This window comes from Delphinapterus leucas, chromosome 15, assembly GCF_059928025.1.
Source record: "Delphinapterus leucas isolate spDelLeu-1000000601 "Yukka" chromosome 15, BTC_Dleu_Yukka2, whole genome shotgun sequence".
Lineage (NCBI taxonomy): Eukaryota > Metazoa > Chordata > Mammalia > Artiodactyla > Monodontidae > Delphinapterus > Delphinapterus leucas.
The window spans coordinates 64,268,312-64,289,191 of NC_143143.1; the positions used below are offsets into that span (position 1 = coordinate 64,268,312).

Here is a 20,880-nt window from a genome sequence, read left to right on the forward strand (position 1 = left end):
GTGTAGTTGAAGCCAAGGGGGCAAGGGTGAGGTAGATAAGCCCAGAAGAGCAGCAGGAAGGCAGCTCCTGCAGGCCTCATGGCATACTGTTCAGCCTTTGACTTTTACTTTGAGTGGCGTGAAGAAATAGCATGATCCAACACCTGTGTGCACAGGAGGACTCTTGTCAGTGTAGTGAGACCAGGCTCAAGTGGGCAAGGCCAAAGCAAGGAGACCAGGGCGGAAATGATGGCAGTAGACGGACAACAGATGATGGTGGCTCTGACTTGAGTGGCAGGAGTGGAAGTGGTGAGAGGTGGTCAGATTCTGGAGATATTTTGAATGTGGAACCAAGAGGATTTGGGCCTGGAGAATGTGTGGGGCTGTGGGAAAGAAAGGAGTCAAAGATGACAGGTGTGGAGAGGGAGGGTTACAATCAGAGTCCATTTTAGGGGAAGATCATGGGTTCATTTTGGGGAGGTCAAGTTTGAGATGTCTGCTAGACTTCCAAGTAGAGACATAGAGTAGTAGGCCAGCCCTTTGGATTCAGGGAAGATAGAGAGGAGGAAGAAGTGAGCAGAGTAACCAGAGGACTGGTGGAGGGAGTGTCAGCCCTGCTGACTGGTCAGGTAAGGGAAAGATGGAGCACAGACCATCTGTTGGATTTGGGGGATGGGCCTATCCCCGAAGGCTTAGCCTGACAAAAGAAAGGTGCAACCACTTCCTCAAGGCCATGGCCGACCTAGTTCTTTCAACTGCTCTTAATGACTGATCACAATCTCCTGCAACATTGTGTATGTGAGATGTGTCCACTTTGACACACACAGTTCTGGATCAAGAGTCAGCAAACTAAAGCCCTCAGGCCAAATTTGTCTGTTTCAGCAAATAAAGTATTATTAGGACACAGCCTTGCCCATTCAGATTGTCTAGGCCTGCTTCCACACTCCAACAGAACTGAGTAGTTGCCAGAGACCATATGGCCTGCAAAGCTGAAAATATTTACTGTCTGTGCTTTGAAAGGGAAAGCCTGCTGACCCCTTCTCTCCCTCTTTCACTATAGGAATGTCCTGTTGTTCTGTTACACAAGATATTTAATAGGACATTTAGGTGGCTCCCAATTTTTTTTTGTTATTTTGAAAATGTTCCAATAAACATACTTAACTGTATTTCTTTGGGCTCATGTGCACACCCACAAGTTTAATTCCTGGTTTGGAGGATATGAGTATTTCAGTTTTGGTAGATTTTGTCAAATTGCTCCCTAATGTAGCTGAAATTATTTACACTCCCATCAGCAGTGTAAAGAGTTCTCATTTTCCCATACTACCCTAAAACTTAGTATTGTGTGTTGTTAGACTTTATTAGTTAGCAATCTTTTATTGTTTGTAGATTCCTTTGGGTTTTCTGGCTGTGAATGATAGTTTTGCTCCTTTCTTTTCCTTGTCTTGGTACTCTGGCTGGGCCCTCCATGCAATATTTGCATTTTGTTCAATAATACAATTAGGGGCTTCCCTCGTGGCGCAGTGGGTGAGAGTCCGCCTGCCGATGCAGGGGACACGGGTTCATGCCCCGGTCCGGGAAGATCCCACATGCTGCGGAGCGGCTGGGCCCGTGAGCCATGGCCGCTGAACTTGCACGTCCGGAGCCTGTGCTCTGCAATGGGAGAGGCCACAACAGTGAGAGGCCTGCGTACTGCAAAATAATAATAATAATTAATAATACAATTAAAAATTCTGTTCTTGGCTCTAAAGGGAATAATGCTTAACATTTATCATATAGTATGGTGTTCTACCATTAAGTATAATGTTTGATGCAGGTTTGGTTTTTTTTATTATTATTATTTTGGGAGAAAACTAAAAATCCATCTGGACTACTTTTTGTTTTTTTGTATATGGCTACTCAGTTTGTCTATTTCTTTTTTAATTAGTCTTGGCAAATTATCTTTTACTAGAAAATTGTCCATTTCATCTAAGTTTTTAGTGTATTGGCATAAAGTTTATAATCTTATTTTTGTCATTTCTGCTATATCTGTAGTTATATCCCTTTTGCATATTAATGTTTATTTTATTGGTCTTTTCAAAGATCCAGCTTTGTTTTGTGGTACATACTAGTGCTTTTGTTTTCTATTTAATCAATTTCTGCTCTTCATTATTATCTTCCTTCCACTTTCTTTGGGTTTACACTTACTCCATTCTAAAATTCTTTGACATTCTGCTCATAAATTCTCCATATTTCTTCTTACCTAATACCACTGATAAGGTTACAAATCTTTTAAATTCTGCTTTAGTCCCCCCACCACCCAAACTGGAGTTTTTATATGTATTCTCATTTTTAGTTTGACCTAAATAGTTTTCATTTCCATATGATTTCATTTTTGAGTAAAGAGTTTTCTAGAAGTGTTTTTAAAATTCTTTAAAAAAATGTTTTTTTAGAGTGTTTCCATTTTTTTTGTAAATGTATTTATTTATTGGCTGCGTTGGGTCTTCGTTGCTGCACTCAGGCTTTCTCTAGTTGTGGCGAACGGGGGTTACTCTTCGTTGCAGTGCATGGGCTTCTCATTGCGGTGCCTTCTCTTGCGGAGCACGGGCTCTAGGCACGCGGGCTCTAGAGCACAGGCTCAGTAGTTGTGGCACACGGGCTTAGTTGCTTCGCGGCATGCAGGATCTTCCTGGACCAGGGCTCGAACCTGTGTCCCCTGGATTGTCAGGTGGATTCTTAACCACTGCACCACCAGGGAAGTCCCTAAAAGTGTTTTTAAATATCGAAAGATTTGGAGTTTATTCAGCTCTTGCTTGTGGTCAGAGAACACGGTCTGTATGAAATTAATTATCTGATTATCTGTTGAGATCTGTCTTGGGGCCTGGCCTACTCTATGTCTCTGCTTGGAAGCTAGCAGACATCTCAAACTTGACCTCCCCAAAATTAACCCATGATCTTCCCCTAAAATGTACTCTGTAATTCTCCCTGGCCCCATCTGTTGTCTTTGACTCCTTTCTTTCCCACATTCCCCACAGGTAATTTTTTATAAATGTTTCTTGTGTGCCTGAAAGTAACATATTGGGTTCAGGGTTCTACCAGGGTCAATTGACTAGAATTATTAATGGTATTAAAATCTTCTATATCCTTTTTTTGGCTGTTTGGTCTATCAGTTACTGAAAAAGTTTTTAAATCTACCACTGTGATGAAGGACTTGGCAATTTCTCCTTGTATCGTGTCACTTTTGCTTCATACACTTCCAGCCTTTTTTTTTTAACCTCTAACATACAAGTTCAGAATTGTTCTATCTTCTTAGAAAATTGTTCTTTTCATCACGTTGTGTTGACGCTCTTTATCACTAATAATGTCTCTAGCCTTAAAGCCTATTTTGTCTGATTTTGCTATGGGTATATCTTTTGGTTAGTTTTTCTCTAGTATACACTTTTTTTCCAACTGTTTACTTTTGGTGCCCTTAAGTTTTAAATGTCCTCTTGTAAACAGCATAGACCTGCATTTTCTTTTTCTTGGCCAATCTGTTCATCTCTATTTTAATAGATGAATGTAAAATATTTTCTACCTCTGATTTTGTACCGTTTATGTACCATTCTTTTCACTTTGCTTCCTGTTTCTCCTTTTCTACCTTCAATTATATTTTAATACCCTCTACTAAACTTTTCTCTTTTGTGCATTGGCATTTATACCTTCTATTCTTTTAGTGATCTCTCTGAAGTGTTTGAACTTGACTTGACTTTACAAAGCCAGATAATTACCAATTATCTTTATTCTCCTCCTCTCAAATAAATGAAGCTTCTTAGAACACTTAAACTCTGATTACTCTCTCCAGTCCTACCTGTTATTGTGTCCTGTGCTCCTTGCTCTGTACTCCACAAACTAATCGTCACCATTCATGTTCCATAGCAGGTGCTTGTTTAGATGGACTTCCGTGTTTACCAGTTTAGTTACTTGATATTTTTCTGTCTAATTTCTTCTCTTTAGAGTTTTGCAAATTCACTACGAAGTGTCTAGATGAGATTTTATTTTTATTTATTCTGTTCCGGATTTTAAGTGAGGATCCTGGTCTCTAATCAATTGTGGAAGTTCTTCAGGAACTGCCTCTCCCACATTCTTTTTTCTCCTTCTGGAACGCTGATTGAACCTATTCTTCTCACCTTACCATTCCTGTCACTTCCTCTTTTATATGTTCCATCTGGCTTGTTTTCTGGCTAATTGCTTCCGCTCTTTCATCCAGTTCAGTGATTTTCTCTTCTGCTGTATCTAATTGGCTCTCTTGCCTCATCCTTTGAGACCTGAATTTCGATAGCTCTATTTTTCAATTCTAGAAATTCCTTCTAAAACCTTTATGCTTTTCAGTGTCTTGCTCCAAGCGTCTTCAAGTTTTAATCCCCGCCCCCACCCCGGCCACTACCTTTTTCTTTCTCTAACCATGAGCTCCACGAAGGCGAGGACGTTTGGTGTAGTGTTGTCATCCCCAGTGCCTCCTACCGTTCCTGGAACGGAACAGGCTCCGAGTGAGCGCTGTCAGATGACTTAGTGACAGTGGGAACAGAAGGATGCTGTGCCGCAGCCTGGCCCCCGCTCTCCCTGCCGCCAGAGCTGCGAGCCTGCTCCCCCAACGGCCTCGCAGGCTTTCCAGTCTCCCCTCAGCCCGGACCTCAGGGAGAGGACCCCACCCCACCCCGCCCACCTCTGCTCAGGCCGTGACGTCACGGGACTGTGACGCGCCCTGGGAGCCCCCGCCCCTTCGCGGCGCTGGGCCGGGAATCCAGGCTCTCTGCGCCGTGATGTCACGGGTCCGGGCGGGCGGACTTTGCGTCGGCCCAATGGGAGCGGCGCGCCGGCCTCCCCTTTAAGGAATGTTGTGACCTGACGTCAGCCGGGCGAGTTACCTCCCCGAGCCGCCGTCGCCGGGCTCAGCGCGAGCCTCGGAGCCCTTGAGCGCGAGGCGCGGAGCCCCCGGAGCCCCCTAACCGCAGCCACATCCCCTCGTCGCGCGCCCCAGAGCCCCGGCCTGCGCGCCCCGCCGGGCCGGCGCGATGCCGTCAGACCGGCCTTTCAAGCAGCGGCGGAGCTTTGGTGAGGCCCGGCGGGCGCTCTGCGAGCGCGGGGTGCGGGCGTGGGGGCTGGGGGGTGTTGGCCGGCCGACCCGACTGCCGCAGATGACGTCAGCTCCGTGACGTCAGGCTCGGCTGGAGCTGGACCCTCGGGATGGGAAGCGGGCTGGGGCCTGGGCCGGGGCCTCCGCCTCGCATCCCGGTCCTGTGCCCGGGCCTTAGGGCCCAACGGCTCCGGAGGCGGGGGCTTCGGGGAGGCGGGGTCGGGGCCGCCCCTCGGGTACTGGCGGGACGGAACCGCGAGGAGGACCTCGGCCCGGCCTCATCCCCGACTGCTGTCTGCAGCCGATCGCTGTAAAGAGGTGCAGCAGATCCGCGAGCAGCACCCCAGCAAAATCCCGGTGAGTTCCGCCGCCCCCTCCCATCCCCGCCCGGCCCAGGCTCCGCCTCGGGCTCACGCATCCCCCGCCCCGCTCCCAGGTAATCATCGAGCGCTACAAGGGTGAGAAGCAGCTGCCCGTCCTGGACAAGACCAAGTTCCTGGTCCCGGACCATGTCAACATGAGCGAGTTGGTCAAGATCATCCGGTGCGCGGGCAGCAGCTGTCAGAGGGGGATTGGGTCCTGCTGGGGTCAGGCAGGGGGCTGGGTCCTTCTGAGAAGGAAGAGGTGGGGGTGGGGCACGGGAACGGGTGCTGGGTCCCTGTTGTGGGGAGGTTGGGAAAGGTCAAGGTCAGGGCTTGGGTCAGTGTCCGGTCAGAGGTGAGAGCCTCTAGAAGGGCTTGGGATGGGTGTGAGGTGGAGGGTTAGGATCATTTTGGGGAGCGGGTGAGGGCTACACTCGCCCAACAGCCAGGCCCCTCACGGTTGGCTTGCCTTCCCGCCCACCTCAGGCGCCGCCTGCAGCTGAACCCCACGCAGGCCTTCTTCCTGCTGGTGAACCAGCACAGCATGGTGAGCGTGTCCACGCCCATCGCCGACATCTATGAGCAGGAGAAGGACGATGACGGCTTCCTCTACATGGTCTACGCCTCCCAGGAAACCTTCGGCTTCTGAGCCAGCAGTAGGGGGGTTGGCTTGGGAGTGGGGGGCCCTGTCAGGCTCTGCCCTGGGAGCTCCTGGCACCTGAACTGAACTGCCTCTGCCCCTGCCCCTGCCCCTGGTGGGCTGGGCGGGGATGCCACATCCTAGCCAGGGGGCACCAACCGCACCTACCCTGCCCCTGGGTGGATCCTGGCCCAGTCATGTTAGGGTTGCCCCTCTGGGTGCTGGCTGGGATGGGGGGAGGTTGGGAGCAGCCCCTAGCACCCCTGCTCTGTGTGGTTTGTCTTTTTTTTTAGGCCCCTGCCTGTCTGCCCATCTGTCCCTCCCTGACCTGAGGTGCTGCCCATGCCTGGACCTGCCCACCCCTGAAGGACTGGCCCCTGGCTCACCCAGTCTTGACATGGTGTATGGATCTGTGGTCATTGTTCCTCTGCAGAATAAAGATTGCTCAGGCCTGCCTGGCCCTTTGCCTCCAGCTGCTTGGGGAGTGGGGAGGGCTGCCCCACACCATTCTCAGCTGACCAGTGCGCAGACCCGTGTTCTGTGGACTCAGAGCTCATTCGGGAAACCCACGCCTGTGTGTAGTGCACCATGGTGGTATTAGGGGCCAAGCCCACCCCTTGCAGGAGTGCAGTGTGGTTCCAGGGCAGACGCTTGCATAACAAAAAACATTTATTAAGTAGCCACAACCTAACAAACCCTGCTCATCTGCTTCTTCCCCTTCCCTGCTTGGGAGGGGGGCTCCTTGGTGTGCAGAGCCACAAAGTGGGGAGTGCAAGTGGAGATGCTCCTGGCTACTCCCCACAGGCCTTGCTGCCAGCCTTGGCTCCTCACCGGTACCAGATATTTGTGACCCTGGACTCAAACCTGATCTGCCCAGGACTTCCCTGCTGGAAGCTCTGGTTAGAGGGCTTGGCCCAGCTTCTGGCCCTTTCACCCCTGAAGTCCGTGCAGCCCTGTGCCCAGCCAGGCCTACTTGAGCACAAGCATGGCCTCCGTGCCGTCCTTGGTGGTCAGGTAGAGACCATGTGTGAGGTAGTACTCCCGCCGTAGGAAGGCATAGAAGTAATCGGAGATGAGCAGGATCTGGGGGGAGAGAGATGTGAGAAGCTTCATGATACCTCCCCCTGAACTTTGGATCTCTGAGGGGCTAGGTAGGTGCTGGGGAGACCCTGCCCAGGGACCCTGCACCTCAGGGCCTACACCACCCTTCAAGGGTCTCACTGGCACTGCAGAAGTTGCCCTACTGCCCTTCCTCCTCCTACCATGGTCTGTGCTTCCATCCCAAGCCCTGGCCGGTGAACTCCAGACTGGCGCGCTCCTCCGTCTCACCTCCTGGGTGCCCACTGGCCCTTCCACCCCAGCCAAGTCCCCTATCAAACCTGCTTCTCCCACTGGGAACCCATATCCCCCTTCTTCCATCCAGGTGTTCAGGCCATAGAATCAACAGACTTGTCTCCTCCCATAGACCAAGCCACCAAGCCTGTCAGTTCTATTTCTACCTGTCCCCGCAGCTACCACCCTGGACAAAGCCACTGTCATCTGAACAACAGTGGTCTCCTCTCTGGGCTTCCTGATCTCAAACCTCCCACCCTAGCAACAGAGGTTGCTTTTTAAGACAAATCTGGTCATGTTACATCCCAGCTTAAGGTCCTCTAAAGGCCTCCCATGGCTCTTAGGGTGAAGATCAAACTCTCTGGGGCTCTGAGGCCTTGCACTTGGTCCCTGCCCATGTACGTGCTTCAGGCTCTGCCGTGCTCCACCTCACTCAGCTCCAGCCACACTGGCCTGTTCCCTTCCAGTGCAGGATCTTTGCTGTCTCCTCTGCCTGGAATGTTCTCTTCCCCATTCATCTAGTAAACACCTGCTTGCCCTTCAGGCCTCAGGAAGGATCACTTCCACAGAGAAGCCCTCCCTCACACCCTAGATTGGGTCTTGGTCCCATTAACTTTTATCTGGTAGCACAAACTCGTCCAAATTGCAGTTTTGCATTCATCTGTGAGACTGCCTGATAACTGTGGCTCCTCCCCTGGCCTGGGCAGGGTCCCTGAGTGATTCTGCCACCATGGTGTCTGTGCCCAGCGTGGTCTGTCTTTTCTGTCTGGGCCTCAGAAGAGAAAGGGCCCTAGCAGCTCAGCCCACCATCCCCCTCACTGAGGCCCAGAGGGGAACAGGGACTTGCCAAGGTCCCCCAAACACTGGGCCCGCAGTCTTACAATTCGATTCATCCCAAGCTCCCAGGACCTCCAGTGCCTGGCACAGGAGGGGCAGGGCCCAGCCCTACAGAAGGATGAGGGGAGAGGGGCTCACCACTACAGATACCACCAGTTCTCAGGCACTTACAAGCCTCTCAGATTATCATCACCAATCACCTTGGCACAGATGGGGCGACGTAAGCCCAAAACTGGGGGAGCACCTGGCTAGGGCCTTATAGCAAGACAGAGGTTGAGCCTGGCATCTCAGCCTCTGACCCCCAAACCCCTGTTCTGGGAAGCCTCTCTCACATTGTGGGCAGGAAAGAGAGCAAACCCACACCATGGTCTCAGGACAAGGACCTGCCATTCTGCCACCACAGGAATCCATCTGGAAGGCTGATGGTTCCCATCTTACAGATGAGGAAATTGAGGCACAAAGGGTTCAACAGTTGGCCTAAGGCTATACTGGGAGAGCTGGACTAGTGGCTATAACCCTGCAAGGCAATGTACCTGGGGCCCAGTGTGCAAAGGGCCCAGAACTCTGCCACTGAGGGTGTCAGAGCAGAGAGCCCAGGGAGCCCCTGAAGCCTTGCGCCACAGCTGCCCATGGGGCGTAGTTACCACAGCGAAGGTCACTCCCTGCAGCCCCTTTCTCACCCAGGCCCAAGGTGTCAAGTCTGAGGAGGCGGAGCCTGGAGCTGGTGGGGGTTGATCCCCGAGCCAGGTCAGATGAGGGGCAGGTGCAAAGTCACAGTTCACAACAAAACAACTCCAATGTCACACACGATCAGCTGGTCAAATAGGAAGTCAAAACACTAGGTTATTAGTTTGAACCATATGAAACTGTCAACTTTGCAGATCAAAAACAGTTGAGTATTGACAATTTCATATGGTTTGACAATATAAAATGGAAAAAAAAATCAAGAAATAGTAGAGTAAGTAAGTATACAATCTAGAAGCACCAGAACAAATAACTATAGGACCTTAGGGAGCTATTCTTTTTCCTTGTAAGCCTTAACTTTGTAAATTATGTATACATGTTACGTTGATAAAAATAAAAATCCAATTAAAAACAATCAGCCGATAAATGATTGAATAAGTAAATAAATAAACAAGGGAGAATTCCTTTTGTAATCCTTACAAAAGAGTTCCAAATAATACATGTAGAGACTCTCCCCTCGGGAGGTGGAACTTAATTCTTGCCCACTCCCCACCCCCTGCCCCCGAGGGTAGGCTAGACTTCGTGACTCACTTCCAAAGAACAGGGAAAGAGAAAATAGTAACTGTGCACTGGAGAAGCCTGGCAAACACTATCTTAACCAAATGATGAAGGGTAAACGGCATGAAGTGTGGCTAGTGTGTACTGTCTGAGCATTCCAAAAACCTAAAATGTGGCCTCATGATGAGAAAAGCATCAGACAAACCCAGAGGGGACACTCTACAGGATACCTGGCCACTGTTCCTCAAGACTGTCCATGTCACGAGAAATAAGGAAAGACAGAGTGGGAGCAGAGGACATGGGGGAGATGTGGCAATTAAGTGTAATGTGGTACCTGGGACTGGATCCTGGGAGAAAAAGAAGACAATACAGGGAAAACTGGTGAAATCCACATCAAATCTGGAGTTTACTTAGTCATAACGTACCAGGGTCAGTTTCTTGGTTTTGACAAACATACCACGGTAATATAAGATGTTAAAACTGTGGGAAACTGGGTGGGGGACATATGAGAACTCTCTGTACTATCTAAAATTATTCCAAAATTTAAAAGCTTATTTTAAAAAGCAACGTACTACTGTTATATGCAACAACATGAGTGAGCCTCAAAAATATCTTGCTGAGTCAAAGAAGGCTTCAGGAAATGTACATTAAGATTTGTGTTTTTCCATTAATAAAGGAAACTGAAGATGATGCAAAGAAATGGAAAGATATCCCATGTTCTTGGATTGGAAGAATTAATATTGTTAAAATGGCCATACTACCCAAAGCAATCTACAGATTTAATGTGATCCCTATCAAATTACCCATAACACATTTCACAGAACTAGAACAAATAATACTAAAATTTATATGGAACCATAAAAGACCCAGAATTGCCAAAGCAATCCTGAGGGAAAAGAACAAAGCAGGGAGCATAACTCTCTCAGACTTCAGATAACACTACAAAGCTACAGTAACCAAAATGGCATGCTATTGGCACAAAAAAAGACATATGAATCAATGGAACAGACTAGAGAGCCCAGAAATAAATCCACATACCTATGGTCAATTAATCTTTGACAAACTAGACAAGTATATACAATGGGAAAAAGACAGTCTCTTCAGCAAGGGGTGTTGGGAAAGTTGGACAGCTGCATGAAATCAAAGTTAGAACATACCTCACAGCACACACAAAAATAAACTCAAAATAGCTTAAAGACTTAAACATAAGACATGACACCATAAAACTCCTAAAAGAGAACATAGGCAAAACATTCTCTGATATAAATTGTACCAATGTTTTCTTAGGTCAGTCTCCCAAGGCAATACAAATAAAAGCAAAAATAAACAAAGGGACCTAATCAAACTTACAAGCTTTTGCACAGCAAAAGAAACCATAAACAAAATGAAAAGACAAGCTACAGAATGGGAGAAAATATTTGCAAATGATGTGACCGACAAGGGCTTAATTTCCAAAATATACAAACAGCTCATAAGACTCAACAACAAAAAAACAAACAACCCAATTGAAAAATGGGCAGAAGAACTAAATAGACATTTCTCCAAAGAAGACACACACATAGCTAACAGGCACATGAAAAGATGCTCAACATCACTAATTATTAGAGAAATGCAAATCAAAAATACATGAGGTATCACCTCACACTGGTCAGATTGGCCATCATTAAAAAGTCTACAGAGAAGAAAAAGAAATAAAAGGAATCCAAATCAGAAAAGAATAAGTAAAACTGTCACTGTTTGCAGATGACATGATACTATACATAGAGAATCCTAAAGATGCTACCAGAAAACAACTAGAGTTAATCAATGAATTTGGTAAAGTAGCAGAATACAAAATTAATGCACAGAAATATCTTGCATTCCTATACACTAACGACGAAAAAGCTGAAAGAGAAATTAAGGAAACACTCCCATTTGCCATTGCAAAAAAGAAGAATAAAATACCTAGGAATAAACCTTCCTAAGGAAGCAAAAGAGCTGTGTGCAGAAAACTATAAGACACTGGTGAAAGAAGTTAAAGATGATACCAATAGATGGAGAGATATACCGTGTTCTTGGATTGGAAGCATCAACATTGTGAAAATGACAATACTACTCAAAGCAGTCTACAGATTCAATGCAATCCCGATCAAACTACCAATGGCATTTTTCATAGAACTAGAACAAAAAATTTCACAATCTGTACGGAAACACAAAAGACCCCAAATAGCCAAAGCAATCTTGAGAGTGAGGTAATCCAGAAAGAGAAAAACAAATACCGTATGCTAACACATATATATGGAATCTAAAAAAAAAAAAAAAAAAAGGTCATGAAGAACCTAGGGGCAGGACGGGAATAAAGACACAGACCTACTAGAGAATGGGTTTGAGGACATGGGGAGGAGGAAGGGTAAGCTGGGACAAAATGAGAGAGTGGCATGGACATATATACACTATCAAACATAAAATAGATAGCTAGTTGGAAGTAGCCACATAGCACAGGGAGATCAGCTTGGTGCTCTGTGACCACCTAGAGGGTTGCGATAGGGAGGGTGGGAGGGAAGGAGACGCAAGAGGGAAGCGATATGGGGATATATGTATATGTATAGCTGATTCACTTTGTTATAAAGCAGAAACTAACACACCATTGTAAAGCAATTATACTCCAATAAAGATATTATAAAAAAAAAAGAATCCATCTGCCAATGCAGGGGACACAGGTTTGAGCCCTGGTCCAGGAAGATCCCACATGCCGTGGAGCAAATAAACCCATGTGCCACAACTACTGAGCCTGAGTGCCACAACTACTGGAGCCCACATGCCTAGAGTCTGTGCCCCGTAACAAGAGAAGCCACCACAATGAGAAGCCCGCGCACTGCAATGAAGAGTAGCCCTCGCTCACTGCAACTAGAGAAAGCCTGCACACAGCAACAAAGACCCAACACAGCCAAAAATAATAAATAAATTTATAAAAAAAAAAAAAGAAAGAAAAAGAGAGAACAGATCTGTTATCAGAACAGTGGATCACTGGAGTTAAGAGCAGTGGCTGCCATATGGGAAGTACTACCAAATAAATGCTTACTATATCTCCCAAGCTCCTTTGCAATTAGTGAGTAAGTTTTGGCCAGTGGAGTCTAAGCAGAAATGTCACGTGGCAGCCTCTGGGAAACTTCCTTATGAGACAGCATGTGTGAAGTGTTAGCTGTTCCCCAACCAAATCACCTCGGTTGTAAATGTTACCATTTAGACCACTGGAGCCATGCTTTACAAAATGATGAGAAATAAGGAGCTTGAGTTCCTGATACTATGGAACATGATACCAACTTTGGGCCACCTACTCAGATATTTATTTGAGGGAGACCTAACATTCTGTTTTGTTTACATCACTGCCTCCTCTTCCATCCTCCACTCTGATTCTTTCAGTCAACCAAACCTAAGTGCAAGTAATACATGTAGTTGAATGGGTGCCTAGGGAAAACTACATATTTGAATAAGATTCAAATCAAACCGGCAGATTTTTAAATTATTTAATAAATGTTTTTCTAACAAAAAAAAAAGGGACATGTACCACAATGTTCACTGCAGCTCTATTTACAATAGCCAGGACATGGAAGCAACCTAAGTGTCCATCAACAGATGAATGGATAAAGAAGATGTGCCACATATATACAATGGAATATTACTCAGCCATAAAAAGAAACAAAACTGAGTTACTTGTAGTGAGGTAGATGGACCTAGAGTCTGTCATACAGAGTGAAGTAAGTCAGAAAGAGAAAAAAATACCATATGCTAACACACATACATGGAATCTAAAAAAAAAAAAGGTTCTGATGAACCTGGGGCAGGACAGGAATAAAGACGCAGACATAGAGAATGGACTTGAGGACACGGGGAGGGGGAAGGGTAAGCTGGGACGAAGTGAGAGAGTAGCACTGACATATATACACTACCAAATGTAAAACAGATAGCTAGTGGGAAGCAGCTGCATAGCACAGGGAGATCAACTCGGTGCTTTGTGACCACCTAGAGGGGTGGGATAGGGAGGGTAGCGGGGAGGCTCAAGATGGAAGGGATATGGGGATATATGTATACATATAGCTGATTCACTTTGTTATACAGCACAAAACTAACACACCATTGTAAAGCAATTATACTCCAATAAAGATATTAAAAAAAAAAAGATACACACTCCCCTATGTTCACAGCAGCACTGTTCACAATAGCCAAGACATGGAAACAACCTAAATGTCCATCGACAGATGAATGGATAAAGAAGATGTAGTACATACATATATATATGTACGTACGTACACACACACACACACACACACACACGATGGAATACTACTTAGCCATAAAAAAGAACGAAATAATACCCATTTGTGAGTCAGAAAGAGAAAGGCAAATACCATATATCACTTATATGTGGAATCTAAAATATGACACAAATGATCTTATCTACAAAACAGAAACAGACTCACAGACATAGAAAATAGACTTGTAGTTGCCAAGGGAGGGGAGGTGGGGGAGGGATGGATTGGGAGTTTGGGACTAGCAGGTGCAAACTATTATATATAGAGTGAACGAACAAGGTCCTACTGTAGAGCACAGGGAACTATATTCAATATCCTGTGATAAACCATATTGGAAAAGAATATGAAAGAAGAATGTAGGGACTTCCCTGGTGTTCCAGTGGTTAAGACTCTGTGTTTCCGTTGCAGGGGGCATGGGTTTGACCCCTGGTCAGGGAACTAAGATCCCATATGCTGCACAGCGGGCAAAAAAAAAAATGTATATATATATGTAAAACTGAATCACTTTGCTGTACAGCAGAAATTAAAAGAACATTGTAGGGCTTCCCTGGTGGCGCAGTGGTTGAGAGTCCACCTGCCGATGCAGGGGACACAGGTTCATGTCCCGGTCCGGGAAGATCCCACATGCCACGGAGCGGCTAGGCCCATGAGCCATGGCCGCTGAGCCTGCGCGTCCGGAGCCTGTGCTCCGCAACGGGAGAGGCCACAACAGTGAGAGGCCCGCAAAAGAAAAAAAAAGAAAAATGTAAGTAAATATGGAGCTCTGGTTAATGATATACAGGCTGAAATATCTGACAGGAAATGTACTGATATGTATACTTCACTTTGAAGTACATTACAAAAATAAGATGGATTGAGAAATGGATAATTTGTGATCATCCAAGTATAGTAAAATGTGAATGGTAGAGTCTAAGTCGTAGGTATACAGGTGTTCAAGGTTAAATCTTTCAACTTTACTGTGTGTGTGAAACTTTTCATAATAAAGTATCAGGGGAGGGTGGCATGGAAGGAAAGAGCCCTGCGTGCTGGCTTGATCTGTCTGGAACCGGAAGTCACTAGTCCTGAGTGGGTGCCCTGCCCCTGTCCCTAGGGAGAGGGCATCCTGGGGACACACTGGCCTTGAGGCTTCACTCTCTCGGAGGGAAGTCCCTAGCTGTCACAGGCTGGCTGAGACAACCTCTTCTGACCTAGAGGCTTTCCATTTGGGTTGAGGAGAAAGGATTTCCCAGAGGCCCTGGGATTCAGCCCGCACAGCATCCGCAGACTCAGCACTGCTTCGCCCAGTCTGGGCAGAGGGAACGCTGGGAAGGAAGCAGTGGAAATAGCATGGGCAAGTTACTGGCTGTGTGACCCTGTGTAAGCCACTTCCCCTTCCCTAAGCAGCGTTTTCCTCATCTGTAAAATGAGTGATAAACTCTAGTTCATTACTTACAATGGTGGCTCCCCTAGTCCTTGCTCTGTCCCTCTGTGCTTTCAGAGACCTGAAGAGCAGCCCATTCTTTATTTTTTTAATCTTTTAATGGTTTTAACTTGAAAACAAAAGTGAAAAATGTTTTTATGGTATAAAAAAACCTAGTTGTGGGCTTCCCTGGTGGCGCAGTGGTTGAGAGTCCGCCTGCTGATGCAGGGGACACGGGTTCGTGCCCCGGTCCAGGAAGATCACACATGCCACGGAGCCACTGGGCTCGTGAGCCATGGCCGCTGAGCCTGCGCATCCGGAGCCTGTGCTCCACAACGGGAGAGGCCACAGCAGTGAGAGGCCCACGTACCGCAAAAAAAAAAAATCTAGTTGTGGGGAGTTCCCTGGTGGCCTAGTGGTTAGAATTTGGCACTTTTACTGCCGAGGCCCAGGTTCAATCCCTGGTCAGGGAACTGAGATGCTACAAGCCAAGCAGTGAGGCCAAAAAAAAGAAAACAACACAAAACAAACCTAGTTGTAGAATTTTCAGTTTATTATATGAAAGTGAGAATTACATGATTTAGGGACTAAATGCTTTCTAGGGTAGTTAGTGGTTATAACTCTAATGGTCGGTCTCTGAGAGAAAAGAGAAGAACACCTAGCTCTGATAAATGCTGTCCATTATTATATTTTCTTCTTATTAATAAAAATGCTGATAATACTCAGGCATTAATGTAAGCACTTTACATGTGTTAAAACAGTTAATCCTTGCAATAAACCTTCATAGTAGGTACATTATAATTATCCCATCTTATAGATGAAGAAACAAAGGTTCTTCAAGTAATTTGTCCAAAGTCGTACAACCAGCAAGTGTCAGAGGCAGGCTTTGAACCCAGACCATCTGGCATCAGACACCACACGCTTACCCACACTGCTGGACAGCCTCCCTACTCTAGGGATACTTTCGGAGCAGCCCATTCTTTAAAGCTGCCCTCACCGACAGTGGCTGAGCCCCTCGGATTCTCTATCGCCATCAGCCACCAGGTTCCACCAATTCCCCTCCTCAGAATTCCAGCTCAGCCCCCTTTTCTCCCTCCCACTGCCCCCTCTTGCTCAAAGGCCTCCCTCATCCTCCTGGCCCCTGAGGGATCGTACACACACACACACACACACACACACACACACACACACACAGCAGCCTCCAGTGCTCCCCTCTCCCTGCGCCACACCTGCGTGTCCCCATAGCCCTGAACGCAGCCTGGTCCTGCAAACGCTGTGTGGCCACACCTTGGTGCCTCTGCCCATGCCCTGCCCCTGGGCTGGGATGACCCTTCCCACAAAGGGCTCCTTCTCATCCCTGGAAAGGCAACATCGCCATCTCCCACACCCAGAGTCTTCCCCGACTCCACACTCAGTTATGCGACCCCTGGCGTGAAGTCACTTCCCACTGGCCTCCCCACCAAATGGGGTGGCATCTGCTCCAGCTCTGTGGCCCCAGACCCAGCATGGGGCTGGCGTCTTGGGAGCAGTTTGCTGATCCCTTCCCAGGGCTCAGTCAGACCACATTCCTCTCACTGGCAGCCATGAGGGCTCCAGGCTCCCCTCTGGGCCATGATGAAGATGAAGATTTATTTATTTTTTGACCACACTGCACGGCTTGCAGGATCTTAGTTCCCCGGCTAGGGATCGAGCCCAGGCCCTGGCAGTGAAAACGCCGTGTCCTAACCACTGGACCGCCAGGGATTTCCCAGAAGATGAAGATTTAATGGGGCAGCTGATAAAAGGGTGGCGAGGGACAGATAGGGGTAGATCAAAAGTGGAATGAAATGGTCAGAACACGCTCCACTGCAGGGTGGGAGTGAGGAGAGATGGAGAAACCAACATCTGAGGATCTGCCCTGGGCTGGGTCGCTTAACAAAAAGCACATCACTGAATCTTCACAACACCCTGGGGTAGGGCTCATACGCCCCACTTCGAGATGAGCAAACTCAGAGGTTAGGGTCTTGCCCAGGGTCACCCAGGAGTAAGTGACCACGTTTAGGCTGCAGTGCCCATCCTGCCTGTGTGAGGCCTGGAGCCTAGCCCTTCCTTTGACCCCCACGCCCTTCTCAGGGGTCTGTACCCACACTGCCAAGTCCCACTACAGCCCCATGCTCATGCTTCATATCCACTCTCTGTCACTTAGCCAAGGAGAGAGAGTTTCTTTTTTTTTTTTCTTTTTTTTGTGGTACATGGGCCTCTCACTGTTGTGGCCTCTCCCTTTGCGGAGCACAGGCTCCAGACGCACAGGCCCAGCGGCCATGGCTCACGGGCCCAGCCGCTCTGCGGCATGTGGGATCTTCCCGGATCGGGGCACGAACCCGTGTCCCCTGCATCAGCAGGCAGACTCTCAACCACTGTGCCACCAGGGAAGCCCCAAGAGAGAGTTTCTTGAGAAAAGGCGAAACAAGTGTCTGAGACAACAGAGCTAGCAAGGCTGTTAACGCAGTGTGTCTAGAAGCCACAGGGCTCAGGATCGCAGCCACAGCCAACACTGGCCCCTGGGCTGCAGGGCCCTAGAGAAGCAGGTGCTGTCACCCCAGGCATGTCCCGGTTCCCCCGGTCTCTTGCTTGTGTTGGAGATGCTGACACTTGACAGTCAGCCCACGACTGGGAGAACTCACGTGGTTGTCACCACTGGCAATCAGAGTGCTGCATCCCCTGCCCTTGCTGCCTGGGATCTAGGAAACTGGGAGCAAGTGGGGCTGACGGCCGACTTGTGGAGCTGGGCGGGGCTTTGGTGTGACCTGCCAACTCAGGCCTGAATGGACATGCATGGGAGGAGACGGTGGAGAAACAGACCTCCACTCTCTAGCTCTAAAGATGCAAAATAATAGGGAAATCACTAGATCTCAGCCTCAGGGTCTGGAAGGTCACAAAGTAAGATCATAGCTGGCTATGAAGGCAATTATCATCTAGGTGGCACTGTTCAATTCATACAAGTTTTCCCCACTCACTTCCATATTCCCCACTCACAACCACCCTTGTAGGCTGAGGAAACAGAGGCTACCAGCCCCTCTCACCAGGTTTAAACAGCCTCCTCCCTGTGCTCCAGATTCCAGCTCAAACCCCTGACCTCTTCCCCTCCTGGCAGAGGGAGGTTTTCAGAGCATGAATCTTTATTGTTTTTTGGCAGCACTGTGCAGCAGGTGGGATCTCCGACCAGGGATGGAACCTGTGCCCCCTGCACTGGGAGCGCAGAGTCTTAACTACTGGACCGCCAGGGAAGTCCCAGAGCATGAATCTGATCTCAGGTGTCTTCACTTAAAACCAAAAGCTCAGCCTGGTCCTCAGCACAACGAGGCCCATGCCTGCCTTGTGGCTCTGACCACTGTTGTCCTAAAATGGCCTCATTCCCTATCAGGTGGCATGTGCCCGTCCTACAGAACTGCCTTACACAGCAGCACACTCATGGGCTCTCTCACCCCCAGGTCTTACCACCTAGAACCTGGTTCGACCCTACACGCCCCTCAGGACTCCACTTACAGGCTGCCTCCCCCTCCCGCCCCCCCCACCCCGAAGCTTCCGTAACCACCAGCTCTGAGCTCCCCAGGCTGAGTTTACCCCATTTATAGCACTATCACGCTGCCCTGGCCCTGCCTGTTTCCTTTTCTTTCTCTCCCATAGATGGTGAGCTCCTTGGAAGCAGGACTGTGTCTCATTCACCCCTAACAGAGTGCCTAAAAACCCGAATGAACTTTTTGGCCAACCCAATATTTGCAAATCCATAAATTAGGTCCAAGGAGTTATGTGACTCGCCTGAGATCCAGTGAGCTGGGCAGGGATGGGGCTGAGAGTCACTGTGGAGCTCGGGCAACTGAAGCCCAGGCCTTCCTGCTGGCCTTGACCCCCTGTGTTTAGCTCGGGCTTTTCACATCACTCTTGCTGTGGGGGTAGGAGAGGGAGTGGGGAAGGGCCTGGGAGAGACAAGCTTGGGATGCTGAGTGCTGAGCTAAAAGTCTGAGGACGGGAGGGACAAAGGAATGAACTAAGACCTCGACAAAATGCCACCAGCTAAGAAAAGAAAAGCAAACATGCACATCCAGCTGGATGAGGACGAGGGTTCCAGCCTGGGCCACTGGCACCTCATGTCAGAAGGAACAAATCTTCCAGCTAGGGCCATACACAACCCACGGGGATGAACCTGAAATTAGCCCGTCTGTCCACAAATGCGTGCTCCACGCCACTGAATCACTAGTGATCTGCCCAACACGTCCCCACACGTTTCCTCACTGGTCCCTTCCCAAGAGTGACACACCAGGCTAATGGAAACGTAATTCCAGGAGACAGGACTGCGGTTTCCCTTGTGCTGGAGTGAATGAGCAAGTCCTGAGTGGGGCCCAATGTGCCAGAGGCTTGGTGCCAAGACCTCAGGGCAGAACAGCCAAAGCAGGGCCAGCCCAGTATCTATGGGTCTGCACCACAAGGACGGGGTCGGGAGTGAGGCGGCTGGGCCCTGCTGGGAAGGGCAGAGCAGAGCCACCAGGGAGTCTGTTTTGGATGCAGACATGAGCAGGAGTGGGGCTCTTGGGGCCTGGATGAGAGGGGAAGGGGGTTCTGGCTCTGACTCCCCAGGAATCCAGCAGGAGGACCTGCCACAGGCCCAGCTCTGACCAACGTAGAGACTGGAACTGGGAGGTCAGGGTGTATGTGCAATTTTGTGTGAGATCATTGGTTAGAAATTGTGGTTTCTGGTCATTCCTTTCTTCTGGGTGTTGGGGATACAGTCGTGAACAAGACAGGCCTGGGGGCTGCCCCAGTGGAACCCACAGTCTACTGAGAGGGCACAAGAAACAGGGTATCAATAAACACACCGCTCCGCAACTGCGTGACTTCCCAGCCTCAGCTGCTTCATTCGCATCTGAGATGATGATAGCAGTGCCTCCCTCAGAGGGCTGTTATGAGGATTAAGTCAATTCTTCATCATAATAAAAAAAGGAAAACAGCTTGAAGGGCCGTCAGTAGGAGAGTAGCTACATCAGGCGTGGTGAGTCCGCACATGCAGGACTGAAACAGGAAGGAGCTTCCTCTCATGTTCAAACAAGGAGAGATCATGAAGACGTTTCATTAAAAGGAAAAAAAGTCATACTTTCATCATGCTGCCAACAATAAAACACACACACAGATAAAACTCCTCCTCCATGAACAGACAAGGTCATGTCAACACACAAAGAAAGGTCCAGAAGGCTGGACAAGCACATGATCCAAAAGATTAAAGGGATCACATGGGCCTGGTCCCTAGTAAGCGTTCTTAAAACATGAGCCACTATTAATTATAAGTTTAGGGAAAGATTTCCTTATGTTACCTGTTTTTTTTTGGTTTTTTTTTTTTTTTTTTTGCGGTACGCGGGCCTCTCACTGTTGTGGCCTCTCCTGTTGCAGAGCACAGGCTCCGGACGCGCAGGCTCAGCGGCCATGGCTCACGGGCCCAGCCGCTCCGTGGCATGTGGGATCTTCCCGGACCGGGGCACGAACCCGTGTCCCCTGCATCGGCAGGCGGACTCTCAACCACTGCGCCACCAGGGAAGCCCTATGTTACCTATTTTTAACTTGAATTAGGGTAAGTGGAACATTTTACCTTACTCTTAATAAAGCTAAATTTTAAACATTCCTTTTTGTTTACATCTAATCCTACATGACCATCATCTTGCTGCTGGTCTCTGACCTGC

General features: G+C 48.4%; 2 protein-coding genes and 1 non-coding gene across 10 annotated transcripts in view; 2 read left to right on the plus strand and 1 right to left on the minus strand.

Annotated features, from left to right (window-relative positions):
• The first annotated feature begins 4,834 nt into the window (after nucleotides 1-4,834).
• On the plus strand, nucleotides 4,835-6,525 carry MAP1LC3A (microtubule associated protein 1 light chain 3 alpha). Of its 2 annotated transcripts, XM_022592623.2 has the most exons (5): nucleotides 4,835-5,046; nucleotides 5,370-5,425; nucleotides 5,505-5,611; nucleotides 5,917-6,086; nucleotides 6,364-6,525. In XM_022592623.2, the coding sequence occupies exons 1-4, from the start codon at nucleotides 5,007-5,009 to the stop codon at nucleotides 6,077-6,079; spliced, it is 366 nt and encodes a 121-aa protein (XP_022448331.1). In that variant the 5' UTR covers nucleotides 4,835-5,006; the 3' UTR covers nucleotides 6,080-6,086; nucleotides 6,364-6,525. The 2 variants fall into 2 exon arrangements, with proteins under 2 accessions (XP_022448331.1, XP_022448330.1); XM_022592622.2 differs by having other exon boundaries at nucleotides 5,917-6,525.
• Nucleotides 6,519-20,880, minus strand: part of PIGU (phosphatidylinositol glycan anchor biosynthesis class U) — a 111,192-nt gene continuing 96,830 nt past the window's right edge. For 4 of the 7 annotated variants that reach the window (XM_089896746.1, XM_089896745.1, XM_089896751.1 and 1 more), the window contains one exon: nucleotides 6,519-7,153. In XM_089896746.1, the coding sequence (XP_089752872.1) occupies nucleotides 6,624-7,153 (530 nt within the window). In that variant the 3' untranslated portion in view covers nucleotides 6,519-6,623. Of the gene's footprint in view, nucleotides 7,154-12,006; nucleotides 20,877-20,880 lie in introns of those variants that run through there. The other 3 variants (XR_016387909.1, XM_022592626.2, XM_089896748.1) reach the window with 3 other exon arrangements.
• TRNAK-UUU (transfer RNA lysine (anticodon UUU)) lies at nucleotides 15,574-15,645 on the plus strand. Its single transcript has one exon. It is a non-coding gene; the product is annotated as a tRNA-Lys (tRNA).

What these genes read in the sequence shown, in the direction of transcription:
- MAP1LC3A (XM_022592622.2), top strand. Translation starts at nt 5,007, where the DNA reads ATGCCGTCAGACCGGCCTTTCAAGCAGCGGCGGAGCTTTG. An exon ending in AGCACCCCAGCAAAATCCCG is followed by an intron (nt 5,426 to 5,504) that starts GTGAGTTCCGCC and finishes CCCCGCTCCCAG; the next exon opens with GTAATCATCGAGCGCTACAA. An exon ending in GAGTTGGTCAAGATCATCCG is followed by an intron (nt 5,612 to 5,916) that starts GTGCGCGGGCAG and finishes CGCCCACCTCAG; the next exon opens with GCGCCGCCTGCAGCTGAACC.